This window comes from Mercenaria mercenaria, chromosome 3 (genome assembly GCF_021730395.1).
Source record: "Mercenaria mercenaria strain notata chromosome 3, MADL_Memer_1, whole genome shotgun sequence".
In the NCBI taxonomy this organism is placed as follows: Eukaryota; Metazoa; Mollusca; class Bivalvia; order Venerida; family Veneridae; genus Mercenaria; species Mercenaria mercenaria.
This window is the reverse complement of record NC_069363.1, coordinates 86606905-86631111: the sequence shown is the minus strand read 5'-3', so window position 1 is coordinate 86631111 and position 24207 is coordinate 86606905. Positions and strand designations below refer to the sequence as shown.

The 24207-nt window shown below is 34.7% G+C and overlaps 1 protein-coding gene and 1 non-coding gene across 2 annotated transcripts; one reads left to right on the top strand and one right to left on the bottom strand.

Annotated features, from left to right (window-relative positions):
• The first annotated feature begins 1485 nt into the window (after positions 1-1485).
• On the top strand, positions 1486-18313 carry LOC123523370 (uncharacterized). Its single transcript, XM_053539807.1, has 7 exons — positions 1486-1679; positions 4328-4573; positions 13365-13610; positions 14176-14376; positions 15856-15973; positions 16709-16839; positions 18231-18313. Exons 1-7 carry the CDS (start codon positions 1523-1525, stop codon positions 18311-18313), a joined length of 1182 nt encoding a protein of 393 aa, XP_053395782.1. The 5' UTR covers positions 1486-1522.
• Positions 18314-23835: 5522 nt separating this feature from the next.
• Positions 23836-23909, bottom strand: Trnai-gau (transfer RNA isoleucine (anticodon GAU)). Its single transcript has one exon. It is a non-coding gene; the product is annotated as a tRNA-Ile (tRNA).
• Between the last annotated feature and the right edge of the window lie 298 nt (positions 23910-24207).

The following is a 24207-nucleotide window of genomic DNA, read 5'->3' as shown; positions in this document are numbered from 1 at the left end:
TATGAGAAGATTACACTTCTGTTTCAACTAGGTGACATACAAAGCGTCGGGATGAGAAGCGTGAGCTTATTGTAATAGTGGTTGTATATGACTTGATTGCAAAGGATAGGGTAAGTAACTACGTTAGGAATACTGTTACATTTAAACATGGATCAGTTTCCAAGTCGTTTCGTTCTATGACCTGTCTGCAAATCTGTTTATTAGGTGTGTCTTTCATTGTAACCTTTTTCCGAAATAGTGTGCTTATCTAGTAATTTGTTGGAGTAATAAAAAATGTAGACTAAGTACACTTAACAATTAATATGTTTAAACTGAATAAACTTTATCATAACGTTCTCAATTGGAATATCTTGTTCTTTTACTTTATTTCAATGTCTAAAGTCATTTTTCTTGTCAAATTATTAATTCATCGTTATTGTCATAATCTAAAGTAAATCAAGAACCGTTATAAACCATGGCAACTCTATTATTTGTATGTTAATTGAAAAACTTTGATAAAGAAGTTATGTTATGTTGTTGAAACCGTGTCTTAATTCAATTTTTGGTTTATACTGCTGAAGTGCGAATTCTTTTATCGCTTCGCACTGGATACATTAAACTGATATATGAGTGTTTTTTTTTCGATTCCTTTGTTTATCCAAGTAGCTATTTAGATAACACCAGGAAGTTCAGCTGTTGACATTGCGCATTGAACTTTTTGGACTGAAATGTATGAACGACAAAAGGAAAGTACTGACTGAAGTCAGTACATGTCAAATGGTAAGCATGTAGTGTTCATTTGCTATTACAAATCTTAAGATGTCGTAATTCTGTTTAAACCAATATTTCTTGTAAATATATCATAATTTCTTATTTTTACAACATTATTTCTGATAATAAATGGGACATATCTTGTAATAAGGAGTAAGGATATTGAAATTACGTGTAAAACGAGTCTTAAATACTCAACTAGTTGTTTTTTGGTGATCTTTTCGGCTTCAGGTATAGGTCCATGTTTCGGAGAAAAAAGTTCGAACGTCATCAAATCATAGTAAGAAAACGATTGTTTTACATGAAATTATAACAGCATATAAAACATTTATATTATTGTACAAAACCATTGTCAATTTATTCATATATGTATTGAATTCCAGAAAGGGACTACACGAAGGGGCCACATTTCTGGACAGTCCAGCGCCTTTAAAACCTCATCAGTTTTAAAAAGCTGTTACATGTCGTCGTTTTGATGCATTTGCAACATCGTGCGGGTGTTTAAACTTTACATAACTAGGTATAACATCGTTTTGACAATTGTTTACATTTATTTCTTTACAAACGGCATTCTAATTTAAAGGCGGACAACTCATTTAGAATAGTTTAAGTATCCAACTCCGTGGGACAGAACAGTAAAACATGTATTGGACAGATAAGTTGTGTGTCAAGATGCTGTTCATTCGCTAAAAAAATCTGTTGTTTTGTGATATACTGCTAAACCTTCAGCACAAATCAGGAAAATGTAACACCGTTAATTGAAGTTGAATAAATGCTCCTTCTATGGACTATTGTTTCCATGTGTACAAGGTTCGTGTATATTTTAGATTTGAAAGTCATGAGAAGATTTATTTGGACAGCTGTTGTACTTGCTTGTATGGTCTGTTGTGATGTCATTTGTACAACTGTCAACGACTGGCATTTCTCAGGTAATGTAAAACACAAATTAATTGTATCGTTTGTACAAGGTGTAATGAATATTGCACTTGTATACATATCTTTAAAGGCCCTCTGTAGTAGTCCAGGGGAACTGTCGGGTGATTGACATTTATTGCTAACTAATGGCCCATTGATCCAGCAATCTGACCACAACGATTATTTCCAGTAGGGTGTGAATTGTCTAAGTTTCATTGAATTCTTAAAGATTCCTCTGAATATTTGATAAACATAAAACACATTTCTTACTTGTAAAAAGCCTTCCATCAGGACAAGGAATATATTTTGCACTTGGTTTCCGCTATGTTAGGTTTCTTTATAAACATTTCAATTACAGCAATAACATCAAAGCAAAAGCGTAATTTTGGAAAAAAAAACAAACCCAAAAATCAAGAAAAAAACTAGAATACTAGAATAATAAATCAATTAAAATAACAGTTTTTTTTTGTACTCATTGCATTGAGCTTCATGATGCTTTCCAGCAATACTAAGGATATAGTATATGCCACAATTTTATTTGCTAAAAAAGGTATTTGCCAAGCAGGAAATCACCTACTGTAAGACACATATATACTGGTATCAGATTTGACCAATTATTGTTATTATTGTTGACAGGCATACAGGAGGATTGACACACAAACAGACACACAAACAGACATAAAAATTAGTCCATTTTATGGCCCCAACCGGTATGATTATCCATCAGGGTTTTGATATAATCCTCGTGTGAATAATAACATACATTCAGGCATCACTTCACGTTTGCAGTACACACCACTCTTACACTCTTTTTGATAACTTTCAAAACCGTTTATAAATACTTTTCTGAATCAGAAGATTGCATTCAGAGGGTTTGGGAAGGATGGATGGACGGACGGACTGATAAGGGCAACTGTAAATGCCCCCGCGCCCTTCTCCCTATCCCTGCCCCCAAAATGAAGAAACGTGGGGCACAGGATGGACAAGATATTCATGGCATCGGTTATCGGCATAGAACATTATGATGAATAAATTGACAATGAACAGAGGGATACTTTTTTATTAGTATGTAAATGATGTGAAGAAAGTGTTTGATATTGAAAAGATAAGGTTTCTATATAATTTTAGTAAAATGAATATGCCAAAATTCGGAAAAGTTAGTACTATAAATTAAAATACTACTATCATATAAACATGAAATATTATTCTTGAACCAGACTTTATGAATATAATTATGACATGAAGTTGACATTCAAGCACCTAACTAGAATTGTACTCACTATGTTTTTATTGGAGTTTGTCACTTGCATGTACGTGTAAAATGTAGACCATGATTTAGTTATACTGATTATTTTGTTATATAAGATATGTATTTTTTTCATTTGGGCATTGTCTTTCAATATTTTATGTAATCAGTGGTCATATATCTATATATATATATATGTAGAAATTGAATTGAACGAAGTTGAAGTTTATAGGAATTGTACCATTAAACGTTTTGTAATATGTTATGTGCAAGTACAGTGCTGATATATGGTTCTTTTTTATTCTTTCCTTCTCGCAAAATATTTGCAAAATCCAGAATACTTTAATGTTATGAGATGACCTGAGCTAATCACAGAAATTTCTACCGATAATATCAATCTTGAAATTCACACAAAAAGTTAACTTAATAACCTGAACCTACAATGTGTTAATGATAGTTGCCAATCTTCCAAAGTTTTCCCTGGATACCCAAAGTTGGCCTTTAAGGTAAGGTTTACTTACCTCTTATACTTATTAGCACGGGTTAAATGTTATAACCACAATTTACTTTTACGTTAAATTCAAACAAATTCATCAATATTTCTTATCAGAAATTATACTTATTAGCACGGGTTAAATGTTACAACCACAATTTACTTTTACGTTAAATTCAAACAAATTCATCAATATTTCTTATCAGAAAATCCATCAAAAATTTAATGCTTGATTCCCATTGAATAAGAAACAAAGTACGTAAAACTATACAACTGATTACTTAGCATTTAGTAGAAGTTATAGTAGTTTTGATCTCAAGAATTTGACCTCGTATGATTATAACGATATCGTCTGATTGTTGAACATGTAACAACATGATATCAACTTATGTCTGATGTAACCATAAAAACCGTCCGATTGTTCGAATAATGAAAACATTACATTGTTGAATGTTCCGCGTAAACATTTCTAGTTTCCGATTTTTCAGGAAGTCAAAATTTATCCTATTGTCCGATTATCTGGAATTGTCGCATCACTCTTAACAAAATTTATGAGAACGAAAAATAAACGTTTACTTTACTGTGTTTTTCATTGTTTGAAATGAAATTAAGTATGCATATTTTATTCACTGGCTCAATTTATGAATATCAAATTGATTGCCATAATATATACCTATCATACAATGATAACAGCTTGGGAATAAGATAAATGTACCTGTAGTTTCATTATACTTTGAAAATTGTCATTAACAATGAAAAAAAAGTCTTTCCATCAGGAATACATAATATTCACACATTATTATATACTAAACTTTTATAATTTCACACCTGCTTTTTTGCCAGATTTGAATGAAAATATGTTTAGATTAAAACATGAATATAATATTTTCCGCAGTAAAATTCTAGAAATATATTTTTGTCAGGACCAAATATTGCCCTACATAAAAGCGCTACCCAGAAACCAGGAACATACAAAGATAACAGACTAGGATACAGCTATCCAGCAAGTCTGGCTGTTGATGGAAATGATGATAACGACTTCGCTCATAAAAGTTGCAGCCTGACAACTGGCACTCTAATCCATGAACCGTCACAGCATATCGCACAATGGTTGGTTGAACTTGGTGGCAACTTTTCTATCACTGGTATCATCGTTGTGAATAGAAAAGGTAATATTTTAGTTGGTTATTTATTGCTTTAATCCATCCACTTGACAGTTTACTTTAAGAAAGTTGTAGGGTTAACGATAATCTTTATTTATAACACAATGAAAAGTTTTACCAAAGAATTACTGCTCTAGAAATTTAAAATAAGTGTATACAATTTCTACACAGTACAAATTAAAAAAATTACTTTTGACAAAGTAATGCGTTGTCTGTTTAAGAAATAATATATCTCATCCAGTGATTTGTCGTTGAATAAATCACTGCTTGGAGTTCAGATGCGAAGGAATTATATCACGAGGGCGTAGCCCGAGTGGTATAATAATACGCATCTGAACGACAAGCAGTGATTTATTCAAGAGCAAATCACTAAATGAGATATATTATTTCGATTCTAACACGTTATAAAGGATTTTAAAGTACATTCTTGATGACATGCATTAAATATTTGCCCGTTTTCAATCGGTTTCTTTTCCAGCGCGCCGCTATGCCGCTTGACGCCGTGACGTAATAAATGTGACGTCAGAACAGTGATTTGTTGTATGATAATTCATTGCTTTCTTCCTTCTTTGTTTAATAGGAAAATGAATCGGATCGTGTTAGAATTACTGTATAAACTACGTTTTTATTCATTTATATAGAGTTAAACAGTTCCTTGACTTTATTTTATCCCTCCGTGATTTTAGAAGTCAATTATATATTGCAATGTGATGTCTTAAAAAAGTAACGAACATCATTGACAACATTAATTATATTAAAAATGGGTGTTTAGATCAATGAACAATACAGGCGACCTGTTATTTACACACAAAAATGGCAGGGTGTCTTAGCTGAAGCAACGAAAGTATTGGGTTATTTGAAATATGAAATATGTATTTTCTTGAAAAGACGTTTCCACTGATAAGATGGTTTGATTACAAGAGATAGGGGATGCAATCTTTCCGAGTAACAATTTCTATACTCATATGTGGTATGCATTTTACCTGCTCTAGCTATATTCTGTTTACAATGTATTACAACACAGTATTTACCCTAACGGGTACCAAATGTTTAAAGACTCTATAGTTCTCACTCAGTTTTATTAACGTTTCGGCCATAAGGCCTTTATCAAAATGACAAATTCCGAGAATTACTCTACATCATGGCGTCTCATAATATAACAACATTTGAAATACAAAACCGGAACTGACGTAACGTTATTAAACGTCAACGTCAAATCCCGCTAAAATTCGATACACATTTATGATGTACAAGGACTGTCTTCTGGCCTAATGAAGTTATGATTAAAAGATAACAGACTTAATGTGCAGAAACACATCAAGCTAGTGAAGTCCCAATGCTATCTGGGAAATAAAATTATATCCTAGTCAATGCGTTGGTAAGACAATGAAAGTTTATATACCATAGATATACGACAAACAAAAAGCTAAAACAAACAAAGATACTCATAAAATTTTGCTCTTAACCATTAGATCATTACTAAAATGAACAAAAGTAAATTTAAAAACGAATAGTTTATCATCAAACAAAATAGAAACTATAAAAAATAGGCAAGTTTTACGTATAAAGGGAAGTAATTACAAAAAAAATCTATATAAGTAACGGAACCAGTAAAATATGACAAGTATGTATTCGAAACTCACACAAATGTGCGTTAAAGGCAGAAAAAAAAGGACGTTAAAGGCAGAAAAGAAGGACATAATATATGAAAGAAATATATATTGAGAACATATTAATGGGTCGCAACGACAAACAACCAAAATTAATACAAAAACGCTTACTTAAAACCAAAATACCTCCGGATGTTAAATGTTACTTAAGCATCAATTTGATTGAGTTTATTTATATTCTCTCCAAAGATACTACCGACAGATCAAGGAGCTTGAGCGGATCCACGAGTTGCAGACAGAGGCGCCAAATGGACTTAACACGAAAGCGAAACTTGGGGTTCTTTGGAGAGAATATAAATAAACTCAATCAAATTGATGATTAAGTAACCATGCCATGAATATAGATCTACTACCACTTTAGATTCACTACAGTTTACCGGGTTGTAGTGATGAATATAGCCAGTCTATCACTCTGATCCGTGACATTCCGCGCAAAGCATGGTTGTAAATTATCTAAAACATGTACACTGCTGATTATTGTGAAAATTAAACCAACTTGAGCTAACGCGGTCTCAATCAAATCGAGTCTGCAATTTGCCTTGTCCGCGGTGTTTCCGAGGTTTTGTTAATATATTATGTTATTATTAAGTTATTAAGTAGATATCTACTTCAAGAATTTTACAAAAAGCAGTTGATAATTTTAGGTTTTTATTTATCAATAGCATCTTTACATCTTTTAACGATGTTTCAGAAATAACCTTTTTTATTTACACTACACTATTTTCTTTGACTTTTATGGCCCCAGAGGTGGGCATATTAAGATCGCTTTGTCCGTCCGTCCGTCCGGCCATAACTTTCTAAAATCTTGTCCGGGCTGTAACTCTGCCATCCATGAAGGAATTTTGAAATAAATTGGCATGAATATTATCCTAATGAGATGACGTTTTACGTGTAATACTCAAACCCTTAGCTACAAGGTCAAGGTCACACTTAGAAGTCAAACGTTAATTCGGTCTGTTTCGTGTCCGGTTCGTAGCTTTGCCATTCATCAAGAGGTTTTGAAATTACTTAGCATTAATGTTTATCATAATGAGACGACGTGTCATGGGCAAGACCTATATACCTCTAGCTCCAAGGTCAAGGTCAGACTTAGAGTTCAAATGTGAACAGGGTATGTTTATGTGTCCGGTCCATGAAGGGATTTTGAAATATATTGGCATAAATATTAACCATAATCAGACAGTGTCATGTACAAGACCCAAATCCCTTTCTCCAAGGTCATACTTAAAAGTAATAAGTTAATAGGATCTTTTTCGCGTCCATTGTATAACTCTGTTATCTATGAAGGGATTGTGAAACAACTTGGCATAAATGTGTACCATTACGAGGCAATGTGTTACGTGCAATACCTAGACCTCTAGCTCAAAGATCAAGTTTACACTTAGAAGTCAAGTCAAAGGTTAATAGGGTCTGTTTCATGTTCTGTTCGTAACTCTATCATTCATCAAGGAATTTCGAAATTACTTGGCATAAATAATCCGCATAACGTGTCACGCATAACAACCAGACCACTAGCTCTGAGGTCAAAGTCATATTTAGAGGTCAACGGTTTACCTGGTGGGTTTCTTGTCTTCCATCCATGAAGAGATTTAAAAATTACATGACATAAAATGTTCCCTATATTGAAATGATGTGTCAGACACAAGCCGAAGACCCCTAGCTTTAAAGTCAAAGTCACAATTAGAAGACAAATGTTAACATTGTATGTTTCTTGTCCAGTCAATTACTCTGCAATTCATCAAAAATTACTAGTCACAATTCTTCCCTACGATGAGTTGGTGTGTCATGCTCAAGACCCAGACCCTAGCCCCAAGGTCAAGGTTACCTTCAGAGAGCTTTTTTATCTGGTCCCAAAATGAGTCATACCTACACTATTCTGGCATATTTTGGGCAGACAACTATCTCATTCTTGGGCACACTTCGGGGAATTTTGCCACTAATAGTGCCAGCTCCCTTTTGAGCTTCAATTCTAAATGCTTACTATATTTTGAGAGTTATATATACATGTATTTTCCCTATAGAACGTCAAGGTCAGTAGTGGCTATTGTCAAGTTAACTAAAAGACACGTCACAAAATAACTGTAACCATTTGTGTTTACCAATCTGGCTTAAGTACACCTCCTATTACGCTACGCTTAGGATCTGAAGACGTGCTATTGATAGTCTCATTCTGTCGACCTTTCCACTAGCCAATCAGTAGGCTTACTTACAATATTTTGTAAACTTTAAAAATCTATATTTAGCCTATATTTTTTTTTCTTTTTTTCGTATTTACAATTCTCATGACGACCACATCGCGACTACTTCCTCATGTTTTGAGAGAAATCATGGTCATGGTACGGACTTGTAGAGATGGTACCCAAGGTCACGTATTCAACGACAACAACAACAAATCAAGTGCAAAACTGAAGCGCATATCGCTTATCTCATGCTAGCAATATTATAACATAGCACCGTTCAGTAAATACGGGAACTTTTGACAGCGAAACCGGCTTTGTTATTTTGATGGATTAGCTAAAGAAAGGTGATTATCAATTCTTTTTAACTAACGCAACCATTTTATTTATACTAATGACCGTCTACATTATATTAACAGAAGTTTCTGTAACGGTAAATTCAGCAAGGTAAATGCGATTCCGCACGCCTCGGTCAATATGCAAATTAGGTACATTTGTAAACACAAGGTGCGTGCCATAAAAAGTGAAATAACTTCTTTCGGCACAGTTTTTGGTATGGTTTTGGTGTGACCATCAGATAGAATATACATTTTTATATCGCTCTATTTTAACTCATACATTTTGAGGCCTTGATTATTCTAGGCAAACGAATTTTGTAAAATGTTGAGGGATTCGAGGTCGTAAAATTCTTATAGTCTATTTATATTTTTTCTCACGAATAATGTTTTCTTTCCTATGATCATACAGTACCTGTAAATTATCGACAGTAATGAATAAACAGCATTGTCTTTAAATTATTTCTTTCAAAATGAAAGATAATGCTCAACTTTTTTTGTTTGAATGATTATTCATAGATCTTGAAGTAAACTATATTTTTGGGAAGCACATCCGAATCTGTGCGTACTTTGTTCACATAACTAAATAGTCCTAGAAGAGTTATCTGTCACTGGCTTCACTTTTTCAAGTAGGACTAAAGTTTTCGGATTAAATATTGCCTTTCAGCATGAAAAATGAAGTATGAAAGTTAAACCATTATATAATTGAGGCACTCCGGTATTACGTTTTCAACAGAAAATAATATCAGATGCACTTTGAATTTTTAGGTACCATCTCTAGGACTTGGTCGGGTAAAGTGTCAGTTAGCCAGTTAGCTCAGACGGTATGGCGCTTGCCCTGTAAGCGAGGGGTCCCGGGTTCGAGCCCCGGACTAATTTCATATTTTTCTTACTCTTTGACAGTCGACGCTGTTTCGATGGTTCAGCCGAATGCTTGTCCTCTGGTTGGTTCAAATAAAAATAGATTTGCGAAAATAAAAAATTGCAATATTGGAAATCCAAAATATACAGAAGACGAATGTGCATGGGTCATTCTCAGATCTTCGTTCAGAAAATCAAGTACTTTAGTCAGATTGTGGTAATTCCATGTCAGATGGTAATTATCACAGAATGAAAAAATAACAAGTACCTAGTTACAATTTGACAGTAACAGATATAAGGCTAAGACAATGTATTTAATGTCTAAATATATCATTCAATTAATGTAGTAGTATGTCCGATACTTCATTTATTAAGATGAGTATAGACCACACTTTGTTTCTATAGTGTAAGATAGTTAATATAATATTATTCTGAGAAGAGAATGGCTGAATAAATTTGCAGATGAAGTTGTGTAAACAGGGCATAGATTGCCCACCTATCGTCTTGTGGAATAGTTCAATTATACCAGTATTACAAGAATTATTTGCACCAAGTTCACGTGGGAGGAAAAGTTAGACCACTAGTGGCCAGTTTTTCAACTATTAAGTAATGACTTAAGCTCTGACTTAAGCCGTGTCGGATATATGTACAACGATTAAGTCGTCAGCACGTGAATAACGGGGCTCGACAAAAGTTAAACCTTCGATTGGATTTTTCTACTTTGAGCGGTGTCAGCAATGGCTTATCTTTCTATTGTTATTTTAAACCTGGGGCATAGGTGGTTTAAGAAAAGATGGAGGCGGAATATTTAGACATGGATTTAAATTTCCAGTATAAAGCAAACATAGGAATGCTTGTAGTCTTACATTCAAATAAATTCACCTTTTTTCCAACAAATTCTTTTTTTCATTCATTAGACGGGCGCTAGTGCTTCTGTGTCTCTGTATTTTTCTATGATTTCTATGAGAATTTCTTTTTCGAAAGTAGTAAATCACCAAAGTAACACGTTTTATATATGACAAAATACAGCGAAACGGTCCGATGACTGTATCTACATGTTCATAGTGTGTGACCAAGGCTTAGCTAATACATCGCAAATATACCCGCCGAGTATTAGTAAAAATCCGTTAGGAAACAAGGTTGAGCGATGGCTTAACTAATACTGGTTTGAGCCTTTCTTAGTGCTAGAGTTGAAAAACTGGCCATAGGTATTGTTAGGTCTTTAATACTTCTAATTTCTTGAATACCGATGGATAAAAATAAATGCTATAGCCTATAATTAACGGTCAATGCAAATAGGATAATGTTACACACCGATAGCCACACGAGAACTACATGCAGATATAGATTTGCCATAGTTCGCTACAGCGAAAATCTAAAGTGGTAATATTGGACTGGGAATTCATGGCATGATTTAATATCCGGAGGTATTTTGGTTTTAAGTAAGCGTTTTTGCATTAATTTTGGTTGTTTGTCGTTGCGACCCATTAATATGTTCTCAACACAGGAGCCTGAAATTCTATCCAAAAGCCATGAAAAGTCTGTATACGAAAAAAGACCCCCCTTCTATATAATAAAAAACACCAGGAATGAAACGCATTCACACCCCACCCACCACGAGAAAACAAGAAAATTTCAAAGTAAGCAGTGCGAGTGTTCTCGGATTGCGTAATTATCTAAAGGCAACTAAAATATATGCGGCGCTGTGCTTACTGGTCGCTTCACCGTATTAACTAACACGAAATCAACGATTTCAACAACATTTCGTTCATCGTCCAAACTATTGCGTGACGTCACACCTTCATGTATATTTCTGCGCCGGAGAGAATACAAAATAATTTCAAGAACCAGGTAAAAAATATCTGTATATGTCATGTTTTATTATTAATACTTCTTTCAATAAATATTACATCTTTGAATTTCTTTAACCATTAAATAATAGAAGAATTAGGCATATCATGTTGGAAAAAACCCATTATGGGAACTAACTCTAGCATTGACAAAAGAGGGGAAGTAACCCAACCATTGACGGAAGCAGCGCAGAACAGAAAAAAGAATATCATGGCTGCTCAGCTACGCTTAGTGATACGGAATGAGTTTTCTGATATCAAATATTAATTGTGTTGTAAATGACAAATGACATAGTTTACACGATGCTGTTCTGTTCTGTTCTAAATTGTGTACGGATCGGACCGGATACTGGCATTTACACAAAAGCAATATTAACTCCGGTGCAGAAATATACATGAAGGTGTGACGTCACGCAATGGTTTGGACGATGAACGAAATGTTGTTGAAATCGTTGATTTCGTGTTAGTTAATACGGTGAAGCGACCAGTAAGCACAGCGCCGCATATATTTTAGTTGCCTTTAGATAATTACGCAATCCGAGAACACTCGCACTGCTTACTTTGAAATTTTCTTGTTTTCTCGTGGTGGGTGGGGTGTGAATGCGTTTCATTCCTGGTGTTTTTTATTATATAGAAGGGGGGTCTTTTTTCGTATACAGACTTTTCATGGCTTTTGGGTAAAATTTCAGGCTCCTGTGGTTCTCAATATGTATTTCTTTCATATATTATGTCCTTTTTTCTGCCTTTAACGCACATTTGTGTGTGTTTCGAATGCATGCTTGTCATATTTTACTGATTCCGTTACTTATATAGATTTTTTTTGTAATTACTTCCCTTTATACATAAAATTTGCCTATTTTTTATAGTTTCTATTTTGTTTGATGATAAACTATTCGTTTTTAAATTTATTTTTGTTCATTTTAGTAATGATCTAATGGTTAAGTGCAAAATTTTATGAGTATCTTTGTTTGTTTTAGCCTTTTGTTTGTCATATATCTATGGTATATAAACTTTCATTGTCCTACCAACGCATTGATTAGGGTATAATTTTATTTCCAATGGTAGCATTGGGACTTCACTAGCTTGATGTGTGTTTCTGCACATTAAGTCTTTTATTTTTTAATCATAACTTCATTAAGCCAGAAGACAGTCCTTGTGTAACATAAATGTGTATCGATTTATAGCGGGATTTGACGTTGACGTTTAATAATGTTACGTCAGTTCGGTTTTGTATTTCAAATGTTGTTATATTATGAGACGCCATGATGTAGAGTATTGTCATTTTGATAAAGGCCTTATGGCCGAAACGTTAATAAAACTGAGTGAGAACTACAATGTATTAGTTTATAACTTTTGCTGTAAAAGATCAATATGAATCCAGCAAAGGTTTGTAAACAGTAGGTGCTTAGTCTGACATCATTTTGTAAGTACTTCCTCAGGAGCACACATTGAGGCTTCTTACATATGTATGTCAAATGTTTTAGAAGAACATCTTTAATTTTAAAAAGCGATAAATGTATACTACATTTTCCAGAATGTACCTTTATTTTCATAAATGTGGTATGTATTTTAATCGCCTGTACAGTTTTACAAGCAGGTCCTATATTACTAAAAATTATGATGCTATATTTCTACGAGCAGGTCTCATATTACTAAAAAATGCAATGTTACATTTAGAATTGCTTGAGGTTTGATTTATGTACCTTTGTCACGTTTTTCTAAATAAACTGTATTATAATAATTCTATGATCTAACCACAGACATGTCTGTATATAAAATCTTACATAAACATAAACAAAAAAAAAAAAAAAAAAAAAAAAAAAAAAAACACGACAAAACGTCATGTGTAATAATATTTAAAATATGAGCTGAACTAAGCATGTTTGTTCTTAATGTAATTTCAGATTTAAAGGTTCGTCTGAAAGATTTTGTTGTTTTTGGATATAGCAAAACCTTTTGCTCAAATACAGATGATTGGTGTCAAATATACAATGATACTAATTTGAATATGTACATGAGAGACGAGATTTACATACTAGACGATTCAAAGCAGGCGTATTCAAAAATAGCTATAAATTTACCCAAACATTCTGGAGATCCGGACAATGGATTCTCATATTTAACATTATGTGAAGTAAAGATATATGCAGGTAAAGTCATAAATCTCACTTGCTTTCACTTAAAACGAAACACAAAACTTAATTAGATAATGATATAACATATTTACAATTCACGAGCTTTTAAGCAAAACATTTTTTTAAAATTTTGCTTTAATCCTTTATTGCATTGGATGTCAGATGATTCTCGTATAATTATGCATTGTTTTAATGTGTCCTGTTCTTTCATAAAATCATATATATATATATTCTATAACAAACAGTCCGAATATTATTTGCCTTTAAAAATACCTTTTCGGATATTTGCATATTTATGTGAATTGAATATACAGTACATTAAATGAGAGATAGTATTTTTTTTTGTAATTCATATAACAAACAGCCTTTTGATTTTAACAAATGGAATGCCATTTTTATGTTCATTTGTTTGTAACTTAAACATTTTTATAAGTTGTAGAAGCCTATATAGATCTAACTGTTCAAGTAACTTTCGAAAATGGAAAGAATGTAAAGAACAACGGGGTTAACACTTTTTAATAAGCTTAAAGAGGGTGAATGTCTGAGTAAAGAATTCAAGATACCGTACAACTGCTTTCAGCTCAACAGCCAGGCTGCAGAATTAAAGGACAGTTTGGTAAGAGCGACATTTACAACAACACAGGTACAATAGTTAATGGATTATATACAGCTGGAACAGTCATTCAAACCTCGTGCGAAGAGGGCTTTCTGATAAGTGGGTCAGCATTTAGTAAATGTTTATCCAGTGGAAATTGGACAACAAACACTGCGAAGTGCATTGGTAATAAATGATTTCGCCACTTCTTACACGAACTGAGAACAATCCTAAAACTTCCATATGATTAAAATAACGTTTAGATGACTTCAATCTATTTTGATCTGATATACGGTTTGAAACATAAGTGATGCGAATGGTTGGTTTACGTGTTCCTGCTGAAATCACATTAAGCCTTTTCCCAAGGCTGTCACAAGACGGAGTTAGTAATGTCTCAACATTTGTCTTTGTGAGAACAGTGTCTCGAACTGTTGTTTGATTTGCATCAAAATGTTCCAGGTATGACGGATCAAAAATCTATTGCCCAATTCCGACTAATGAACATCCTAGGACCGGCAAACCCATGAATCGGGCTCGCGGTTCATATATACTTTGTCGATCCTATTTTGTCGTTCATTTCGCATGAAAACCGAAAAAGTTTCATTTCTGATATTTACACTAATTTACATGTATATTTTCTTTCCATTTGTAAACAATATTATTTTCGTTTAGAACCACTATCGCTTCAATATCCATAAATAAATCTATCCTTTTGTGTACTTTTTACGGTCGTCTGGCAAACATTTACCCTTTTGCACGCCAGACTTTTTGAAACTCAGTACAAAAAAGAGACGTTTAGATGTACATAGTCGTCCCTGTGCATATCCCGAGTATACCCTTCTAGAGTAAGGTTATAACCACAGATAATAAAAACGATCTCGTGCGATGTTCATTTTCTGTTTCAGTTGTCTGTAAGCTTATGAGAATTGTTGATGGGTATATGTACCCTAATCAAACATTACATGGAGTAATAGGATCAGAATATATCTTGTAGGACATAGTTTATATATTATGTCGAGATAGTGGGAAGGCCCGTCAGAGTACTCTATTTGTGGTTGCATATACGCCGTTTTTAGGTGTTTTGATATTATACCCCAGGTTTTATCTGAACGACATGTTATTGCTTTACTACCGTTGAGAATATAGCCTGTATTGCATATGGTATCTATTGTAGTGATATAAAAAGAAAAACCAGAATTGTACAAGGTTCCATTTTTATGACGATACACACCGTTGGTAATATATTCTGGATACGGACATTGCTTTCTCTTGCACACGGGTGACTCACCACTCCAAGCGTTATTACTTTGGCACTGTCTAACTTCACTGACTTTGCTTTCATATCCAATAACACACTTTCCAGTAATAGTGCTTTTAAACGGTAACGAAGAAGATGGAGAAAATACGTTGTCACTGGGAAAAATACCTTTTACATAATATCCATTTTCTGGTTTGCCTGGGTAATCGCATTGAACTTGCTTACAAAGATCGTAACTATTCCAATATCCAGTGTTCATACACGTAATATTTTGACTTCTTGGTTGAAAACCTTCATTACAAGCAATGGTCGCCTTTGTATGTAGACACGAGCGAGAAAAGCCCGGATATTTTCCGACCGTTCCTATTAACTATCGGCATGATGCATTACCTCGTTCTGTATTTCAGTTTCAGAGGAATCCGTATCTGAAGGTGAAAGAAAGGCGTTAGTAATTGGGTGTTTCTTCGTAGCTGCTGTTCTCATAATAATAGTCACGTCAGCTCTAGCTATCATCTTATGTTGCAGGTAATAATAGTATTTAAAGCAAAATCGGTTTGACTGAATCAATTTTTGCGCGGCAAAGAAACCTTCAAAACCTGTCTTGCTCCATTCAAGATACAGCTAAGGACCAACCTATGATATCTTGCATTTTTTAACGTACTCGAAAGAAACTAGATTGTAACAACATCGAGACTTGAGTTAATATTTTACACAGTTATAAAACCCTGATTCAAAATAAGGGATAGCCTTACTAATCGTTTGAAAACTACCAAGTTCTCTTCCGTTTTTATTCATCTATTAACATAAGGCCCGCCCGCTTAGCTCAGTAGGTAGAGCGTTGGTCTACGGATCGCGGGGTCGTGAGTTCGATCCTTGGGCGGGGCGTATGCTCTCCGTGACTATTTGATAAACGACATTGTGCCTGAAATCATTAGTCCTCCATCTCTGATTCATGTGGGGAAGTTGGCAGTTACTTGCGGAGAACAGGTTTGTACTGGTACAGAATCCAGGAACACTGGTTAGGTTAACTGCCCGCCGTTACATGACTGAAATACTGTTGAAAAACGGCGTTAAATCCAAAACAAACAAACAAACTATTAACATAAGTGCGCATTGCAGTTCTTGAACAATTTCCGATGAAAGTTACTCTTTAAAATAAAATTTCACAGAGCTGTAACATTCAATGCCCTTTCTTCTATAAACATTTTTGCAAAGAAGACATCTTAACTTTGTTTCGGTTATGTATTCTAATTACCTTAGGAAACGACGCCGACAACGAAATGAAAGAGAATCAAACCTGTACACAGACCTTTCATGTGAAAGAAGAACATTAGAGAGCGAATATTCTAACACTTACGAATTACAACTTCCAAATGGTTTAAATTCAGCAGGTACTTTATCTTAAACGTCACCATTGATAATCGCTTTAAGACAAAATCTGTTGAATACTAGAACATTTGTACAGGCAGAGTAAGGAGCGTTTGTATTAGAGATTAGTTAGTGTTTGTAACGATCATTTTGCATGCCTGCAGTTCGGACACATTGATTAACTACTTTCATGTTTTCTGCAAATATCTACAACATTTGTGATTTGTTACAATTATTATCAGTATTGACATTTAAGTGAGAAGGAATACTACAACGTTTAAAAACTTGCATCGAACTATAACCTCTTTACTTGACATGTAGGTGAATTTATGTCTAGAATTTGTAAACTCGAAATATACGAGGGTTATTAATTTAAGTCCTAGACGACCGCTCTAGATTTCGACAATATCATCGGCAATATCATCCGATTGTTCTGAAATTTTATACAACGCGAAGTTTTATATTGTAATTATGTCTAGAAAATATATGAAACGAACCTGTAATAGTAGAAGTTATAGTAACTATAGCATCCCAATGAAAGTTTATATACTTAAACTTTAATATGCTAAAGTTCTGAAATTTATACGTATTTTTTGTGCGGAAAAACGTCAGACGATGTTATAAATTCATTGACGTAAAAGACTGTGAAAAATTAACGTCATCCGTGCACATTTTTAACGTTTATAGGTTTTACTCTCATGCGTACTTGTATTTTTTATAAAAAAGGATTAACAATTTATCAAAGACGGCTTAATATCGTAGAATTATGTGAACGTATTTGTCACACACCAGCTCAAACAAAGAAACTTGTAGATGATTCATTTGGAGAACATTCTGTGAAGAGAACCACAGTGTACACTTTGTATAAATGCTTTCATGGACTTTTCACTGTTTCCAAGAATCAATTCAGAACTGCGAGGCATCAGGTTTGAAAATTTGAAAAATCTGAAATAGGGGGTAAGCCGTGTGTTTGCTTCGCTGGATAACAAGTAGTTTCGGGACACTTTCTCTGACTTAGTGCATAGACATCAGAGGTGTGTGGCGGCCGCCAGTTGCTACTTTGATAAGGAATGAGCTTCTGAATTCTTGACGTTTTTATAACGTCGAAAGTGTCGACGTTAACGTGGGCCGCTTACCGTTCCCTGGGTATTATCATTTCTAACAAACCAGTAGTCGTATCATATTGAAATTAATACAGATATGTTTGAATTATAATATTATGCTTGTTTTATTACTTTTAAGCATCAAATTGTTCAGGAGTTATAGCGGTCGTCCGGGAATTAAATGAACAACCCTTGCACTGTATACATACATTTTGTAATATAAATAAGTGTGTTATTCTGGTATCGGAGTTTCTAACGCATGGTTCAGTCAAATGGTTCAGATTAATGGAAAACTATCTTTATGTTTGCAGGAAGAGCATCAAGCCACGAGGCTGAATCATGCAGTGCTGCGGAAAAAGAAGGACCGTTTTATTGTAATATTACGCTCAAATAACGTATCAAACCTCAAGATTTGAAGGCTATATTTCTGCTAAATGCAGTCACCAAGACAAGAGGAAATCGTTGAGTTATACTACGTTAGAGTTAGAATTGCATTATCAGCTAAATGACAATATCGCCCATTGCGGAACATTTCACTTTATGGAAGAAATAGTTTTCTCATAATATAAAATAATTTCATAGCTTTCTATTGATTCTACATGTTACCGCGTGAATACATTGATTATATATACACATAGACAGTACCATTTAAATGAATACCTCTAAGTTGTCTTTTACCAAAGTTTCAGAATCCTGTATAAATTTATTGCTAGCCTATCTGACATATCTGGTATATTTGTCTGGTAGTCCTGTTCATTTTGTGATTGGCAACAGTTCCTTATTACCTGTAAACTACATGTACATCTGCATGAAAGTCATGAATTAACATGGGGTATCATTGTTTTACACATGCATACTAATATATCTTCCTTTGGACTTGCGTCAACTGATAAATGTAACGATAAAAAGGCAATGGTATATAGTTACGTATTCCCGTGGTTATATGTTTTTATGCACAAACCTGTTTTCTGGACGAATATTTTGATTTTCCGAACTCCATAACGCCGGTGTTCATTTTTTACCACAAAGAAGGTCCTGCGCGCGAGGGATCCGTTTTCTCATTTACCACAGAGAGGGGTCCGATATGCATACACACCGTGTATCTATTTATGTTGCAGTCATCGATAAAGTATATGAAAGTGGTTGAGAAAAAATCTAGCTAGTGTTGCGTATGAAGAGATATTATCGGGTTATGGTAAAATTTCTAAGTTGTTTTTTTTTTACAAATATTCACGGACAGTTCTATTTCATTCGTTAGTTTCCACAGCACTTCTTTAGCAATGTCTACCATTTTACATTGCAACCTGAAGCTGATGGCCAGGTTTGGTTTACACATGTACGTTCATTAAAAAAAGGCAAAATGTGTATAGCGGGTTTCGACTACATGCTCGGGTTATATTTCGGAATGCTGTATTAATGGTTTGACTGCACGATTCGTTAGCATAAAGATAATTATGTAGGTTATTTAAAGCACTTTTGCACTTCATTTTGTGATTGCAAGTCAGTGTTTAAAAAAGGTTCCAATTATCGCCGAGTTTGAACTCTCATTAAAAAAGTTTCTTCTAGAATAACAAAATCTTTTCGCTAACACAGCACTAGTAACGGCAAATTGCTAATTATGGAATCATTTATAAACATAATAAAAACAAACAGACACAAACTTCCTCGCTATTCCCGAACGCTACAAGCACGTAAGTCGTTGAATGTAAGAAATAAAAAAAAATATCACCATGATTACTGATCTGATATTAGTGAAATGTTCCAAAAACTTACGAAATATTCAAGAAAATTTTGATTCATCTTTCAGAATATCTATGTACCTGCACGTAAAGCAGCCACTCACGACCGCAATGAATTTCAATATTTAATGACATTTTCAGTTGATAAATTTGCTAATAAAATAACAAAACAGGTAACAATGGCATATATATGTTAATAGGGGTTTTGCAAAACAGAAAAGCGGTTCCTAGATTATTTAACTTTTATCAACTGTAGGTTTTACATGTAAACAATTAATTTTGCCTGGACACGGAAATTTATTATATGTAACCTGGGCGACGTCGCTTACATTATGAATGACCTTTTGTTAGCCGTAACAATCTACATTTGAGACAGAAGTTCAGCATTTTGAATAAAACAACTTTTGATCATATTATTGATTCTATTCTTGTTATATGACTGCCAAAATTAATTGAATATTATTTGTATATAACATGTAGAGTCAGAGAAAAACTGATGAATAAACAAATAACAGTGCAATATAAAGCGAACCATATTCAAAATTATATGTTGAATGTAGACCAGCTTAAATGATCGAATCATGAGATTTCTGAAGGACAGGCAAATGGTCACATTATATTTCTCTGTTTTATTTTTGCTACAAACAACTAACATATTCTTTGACGCCACAGACGTGTGAATAAACGAAAGTACGTGTATTTATTCAGAAAGTACCTCCCTCTTAACTCAGTGTACATGCTATACTATGAAAACCCTAAAGGGACGTATGAGTTTCGTACTTACTACATTTAACTTCTGCCTTTGGCATTATTCACTTGCAAGTTTTCAAATCTTTACTTCCAACTTCTAACTTCCGCACTTCTGACTTCTAACTTCCTGACTTCTGACTTCCATCTTTCTTTTTTTCAACTTCTACCTCCTCACTTCTGAATTGTTTACTACCTCGTTTCTGTCTGCTGACTACCAATTTCTTCACTTCTAATTGATAATTTGCGAAGTAATTTTCTGTTACACGGTTAAAAAGAGCAAATGACAGAAAACTGTCATTAGAAATTTGTATCAACGTATTGAAACACAATACCTAGAAAGAATTATATCGATCAAATTGCACAAAAATACAAGCGACAGCGCAGCAATGACACATTGCGAAGTTTTACAAAATTTCGCTTTGTGAAATTGATTTTCGGGGAATTTTCAAATTTCACAATCGTCATGCAGTTATTATACGATATGTATTGACTGCAAAACCTTGCGAGAATTGTTAAATCTCGCATGTGTATATATATTTCAACACACGGAGACTATTGTGGTTGTTGGTTTGTCACGAACAGGACTCCGTAGTTTGGCATAAACTGGTGTCTCATGGCTCTAAAGCCAATAAAAAAATAACGGACAGTTACCAAAAGCTTCACTTTTTTAATTCCGTTGAATATCCAGATATTATATTACCCTGAAATGATTCTAACCATAATGGAAAATATCTAGAAAATTTGAATTTGCCACTCTCCTTGGTAGAACTATACATACTCAACTACAAAACGTATGGATCCTTTACCTGCAATTTATTTTTGTAGATAAATTTCAATTATATGCACCCTGTCGCTGTATTTGATAATACCTCTGACGATGGATGAAAATAAACAACCCGTTTGCACATAGATACCGTCCTCGTTATGTCAATGAACATCTTTAAAACTTCCCGCAGGGATTACTTTTCCTCCGGTACACTAAATGAACGCAATAGAAGGTAACCGCTATGAGGAGCTTGGTAATTTATAAGAACTAGATAATGGAATACATCATGTTACCCGACCTTTAGTAGATCTATATAATTAGAAGATGTAAAGAAGTGAGAGTGGACCGTGTTTACAGTATTTCACCTATATTAAGCCTTCCCTTACACCCACCATTCTATTTTCTCGTCTTCTTGAAGTTACTCTTTTTCTCCTTCAGTCTCTTTCTAAACACGACATGTGGACGCACCGTGCATATGGTAAGACCCTCCTTTCATTCCCAAAAGGGAATCGGACCCCCTCTCCTGATTTGCGCATGTATGCGTATAGGGAGATGCTTCGGCTTCGCCAAATTTAACTTATATCGTATCGGGTAATGTTTGCCTCTGTTTATAGGTGCAACCACCATTAAAGTAGAGCTCATTAATTTATCCGACAAACCTGCAAACCTACTAACAATAAAACAATGCTGTTACTGTCAGTCTCAATTTCAATGTCTGCAGGGCCTACGGCCATGGGTCTCTTCGGTTCATAGGGGGCGTAGGAACGGGGGCGGGGCAAGGGGACACATGCCCCCAACTCCTGGCCAAAATTGGAGTAGCAGACTTTAACAGACTTTGCTGCTTCTGAAGTCGCAATTAACTTGGTAAGAACACATAAGAATGTGTCTATGTGGATGATCTTAGTAGCAAATTTGAAGAAATTATGCGAGAAGTTTTCTTTGGATAGGCGGCTTCCAGTAGCTGAAGGATATAGAAGACCCAAGTTTTATCTTTATCTTGGTTGGCCATTGCATATTATCGCTAAATTTTAGAAAAGGTCTGCATTAATGTAATGTTCATTTCAATAACGAGGACGGTATCCGCTCGATTAACAGAAACAACGAAGAAGAAAATAAAATCTGGAAAGTAGATTCTCGGAAGCACCGAGAACAAGGCAAATAGTGAAAATTGCAGACTCGGTTTGATTGAGTCTGTTCATGGGCAGTAATGGAAAAAGCAACATTGCCCACGCCCTCTAGCACCAGCTTAAGCAGTATTCAATCTTCAAATCTAAATGAGTTGAAATCAATGATCCCGAAGGACCACAAAATATAACAACACTGTCAAGGTATCCCTTTTTCTACAAAATGTCTTCCGAACAAACGCTCTAATTTTACTGTGCTTCCAGTTTTTGTGAAACTAAAGCAATGGTTAACACGCAGAATACCTGCTTTTCATTTACTTATCAAAAATTCATAATATAATCCTAAATAATACCATTATTGATGAAAATAGATAGCATCGCCTTAAAATATCTTCATTTCCGCGACAAAAAAACCCGTATTTTTCATAATTATTCATATCATATGAGATAGAAATTTAACATGGATATATTTAAGGTATGCTCTTAACCATTCAATACTAAAACTTCCCAAATCGTCAATTAAATATTGAATAAATACATGTTTTAGGTGTGAAATGTGTATAAACCACACGAGGACGGTATCGCTTACACGAGTAGGTAGCCGAATACCCTGTGTGTTAATGAATTGAAAATCTTTTCTATTCACAAATGGTTACGCAGCTCATGAATATCTGATTATATATATTTACACGTCATTACGTATTGTTCGTAAGTATTGACCTGGCAGTCATTAATCTTCGCCGATCTTTTCGGGACTTTTCGTTATTTTATGCCGTATTTGTGTCCTGAAAATATCTAGATTTATCAAAATAACCAAATTAGTTAACAAATGGCACAGTGGTGTAGTGGTAAGCTCTTTGACTTTGAAGCACGTTACCAGGGATTCGAAAGCAGTTCTGACCTTTTCTTTTATGCAATTCCGTGTATTTGTTATTGCATCTATATTACATTTTTATGAACCATTTCATTTGTCCGGTCCTGAAGATTTTAAACATTTTGTAGATGGGTTTGCTTACATGTACGTAGAAGAATGTTAATGGATCTTACAGTATTTCGTTGATAAATTAGGATAAGTGTGACAATTGTGTGAATTTTACAGACGGAGGACTCGAACACACTACCCTGAGATTAGCAGTAGATTCAAACGCTTTGTCCGCACATCTATATATGCACATGATACATGATGTATGTATGTAATTGGTTTTTCAATAGTTATATCGCTGTTTAGGTTCGGACACCAAAAATTAATTTTCGGAAATGTCACAGGGTGAGAAAAATGTGCAGACAGACCGGGACTCGAACCCGGGGCCTCGGAATACCGTTCCGATGCTCTACCGACTGAGCTATCCAGCCGCCTACACATTTTCCCCCCGTTTTGATATTCAAGTTCTATACATATTTCCCCACCATTTTGAAATTCGTCTTCGAATTTCAGAGGGTACTTTATATATAAGCAATTACAGGCGTCGGAGACTAACCAGTTTAATGCCGTCACGGCCCCACGTTAGGCGCCATATGTCACAGGGCGAGAAAAATGTGCAGCCAGACCGGGACTCGAACCCGGGGCCTCGGAATATCGTTCCGATGCTCTACCGACTGAGCTACCCGGTCACCTACACGTTTTCTCCCCGTTTTGATATTCAGCTTCTATACCGTGATATATTTCTCACCCATTGACATTTGACGCCCATCGTGGGGCCATGACGGCATTACACTGGTTATTTTTCGACGCCTGTAATTTCTTATACATAAAGTTGCTGCTGAGGACGAATTTCAAAATGGCGGAGAAATATGTCACGTTATAGAACTTGCATATTAAACCGGGGAGAAAGTGTGTAGGTGGCCTTGTAGTTCAGGTTTGTACAGCATCGGAACGGTATTCCAAGGCCCCGGGTTCGAGTCCCGGCCT

Bases quoted from the DNA above. Each gene is read 5' to 3' on its own strand.
- LOC123523370 (XM_053539807.1), top strand. From the start codon at position 1,523: ATGCTCCTTCTATGGACTATTGTTTCCATGTGTACAAGGTTCGTGTAT. The intron at 4,574-13,364 runs GTAATATTTTAG...ATGTAATTTCAG, and splicing joins CATCGTTGTGAATAGAAAAG to ATTTAAAGGTTCGTCTGAAA. The intron at 13,611-14,175 runs GTAAAGTCATAA...AACTGCTTTCAG, and splicing joins TGAAGTAAAGATATATGCAG to CTCAACAGCCAGGCTGCAGA.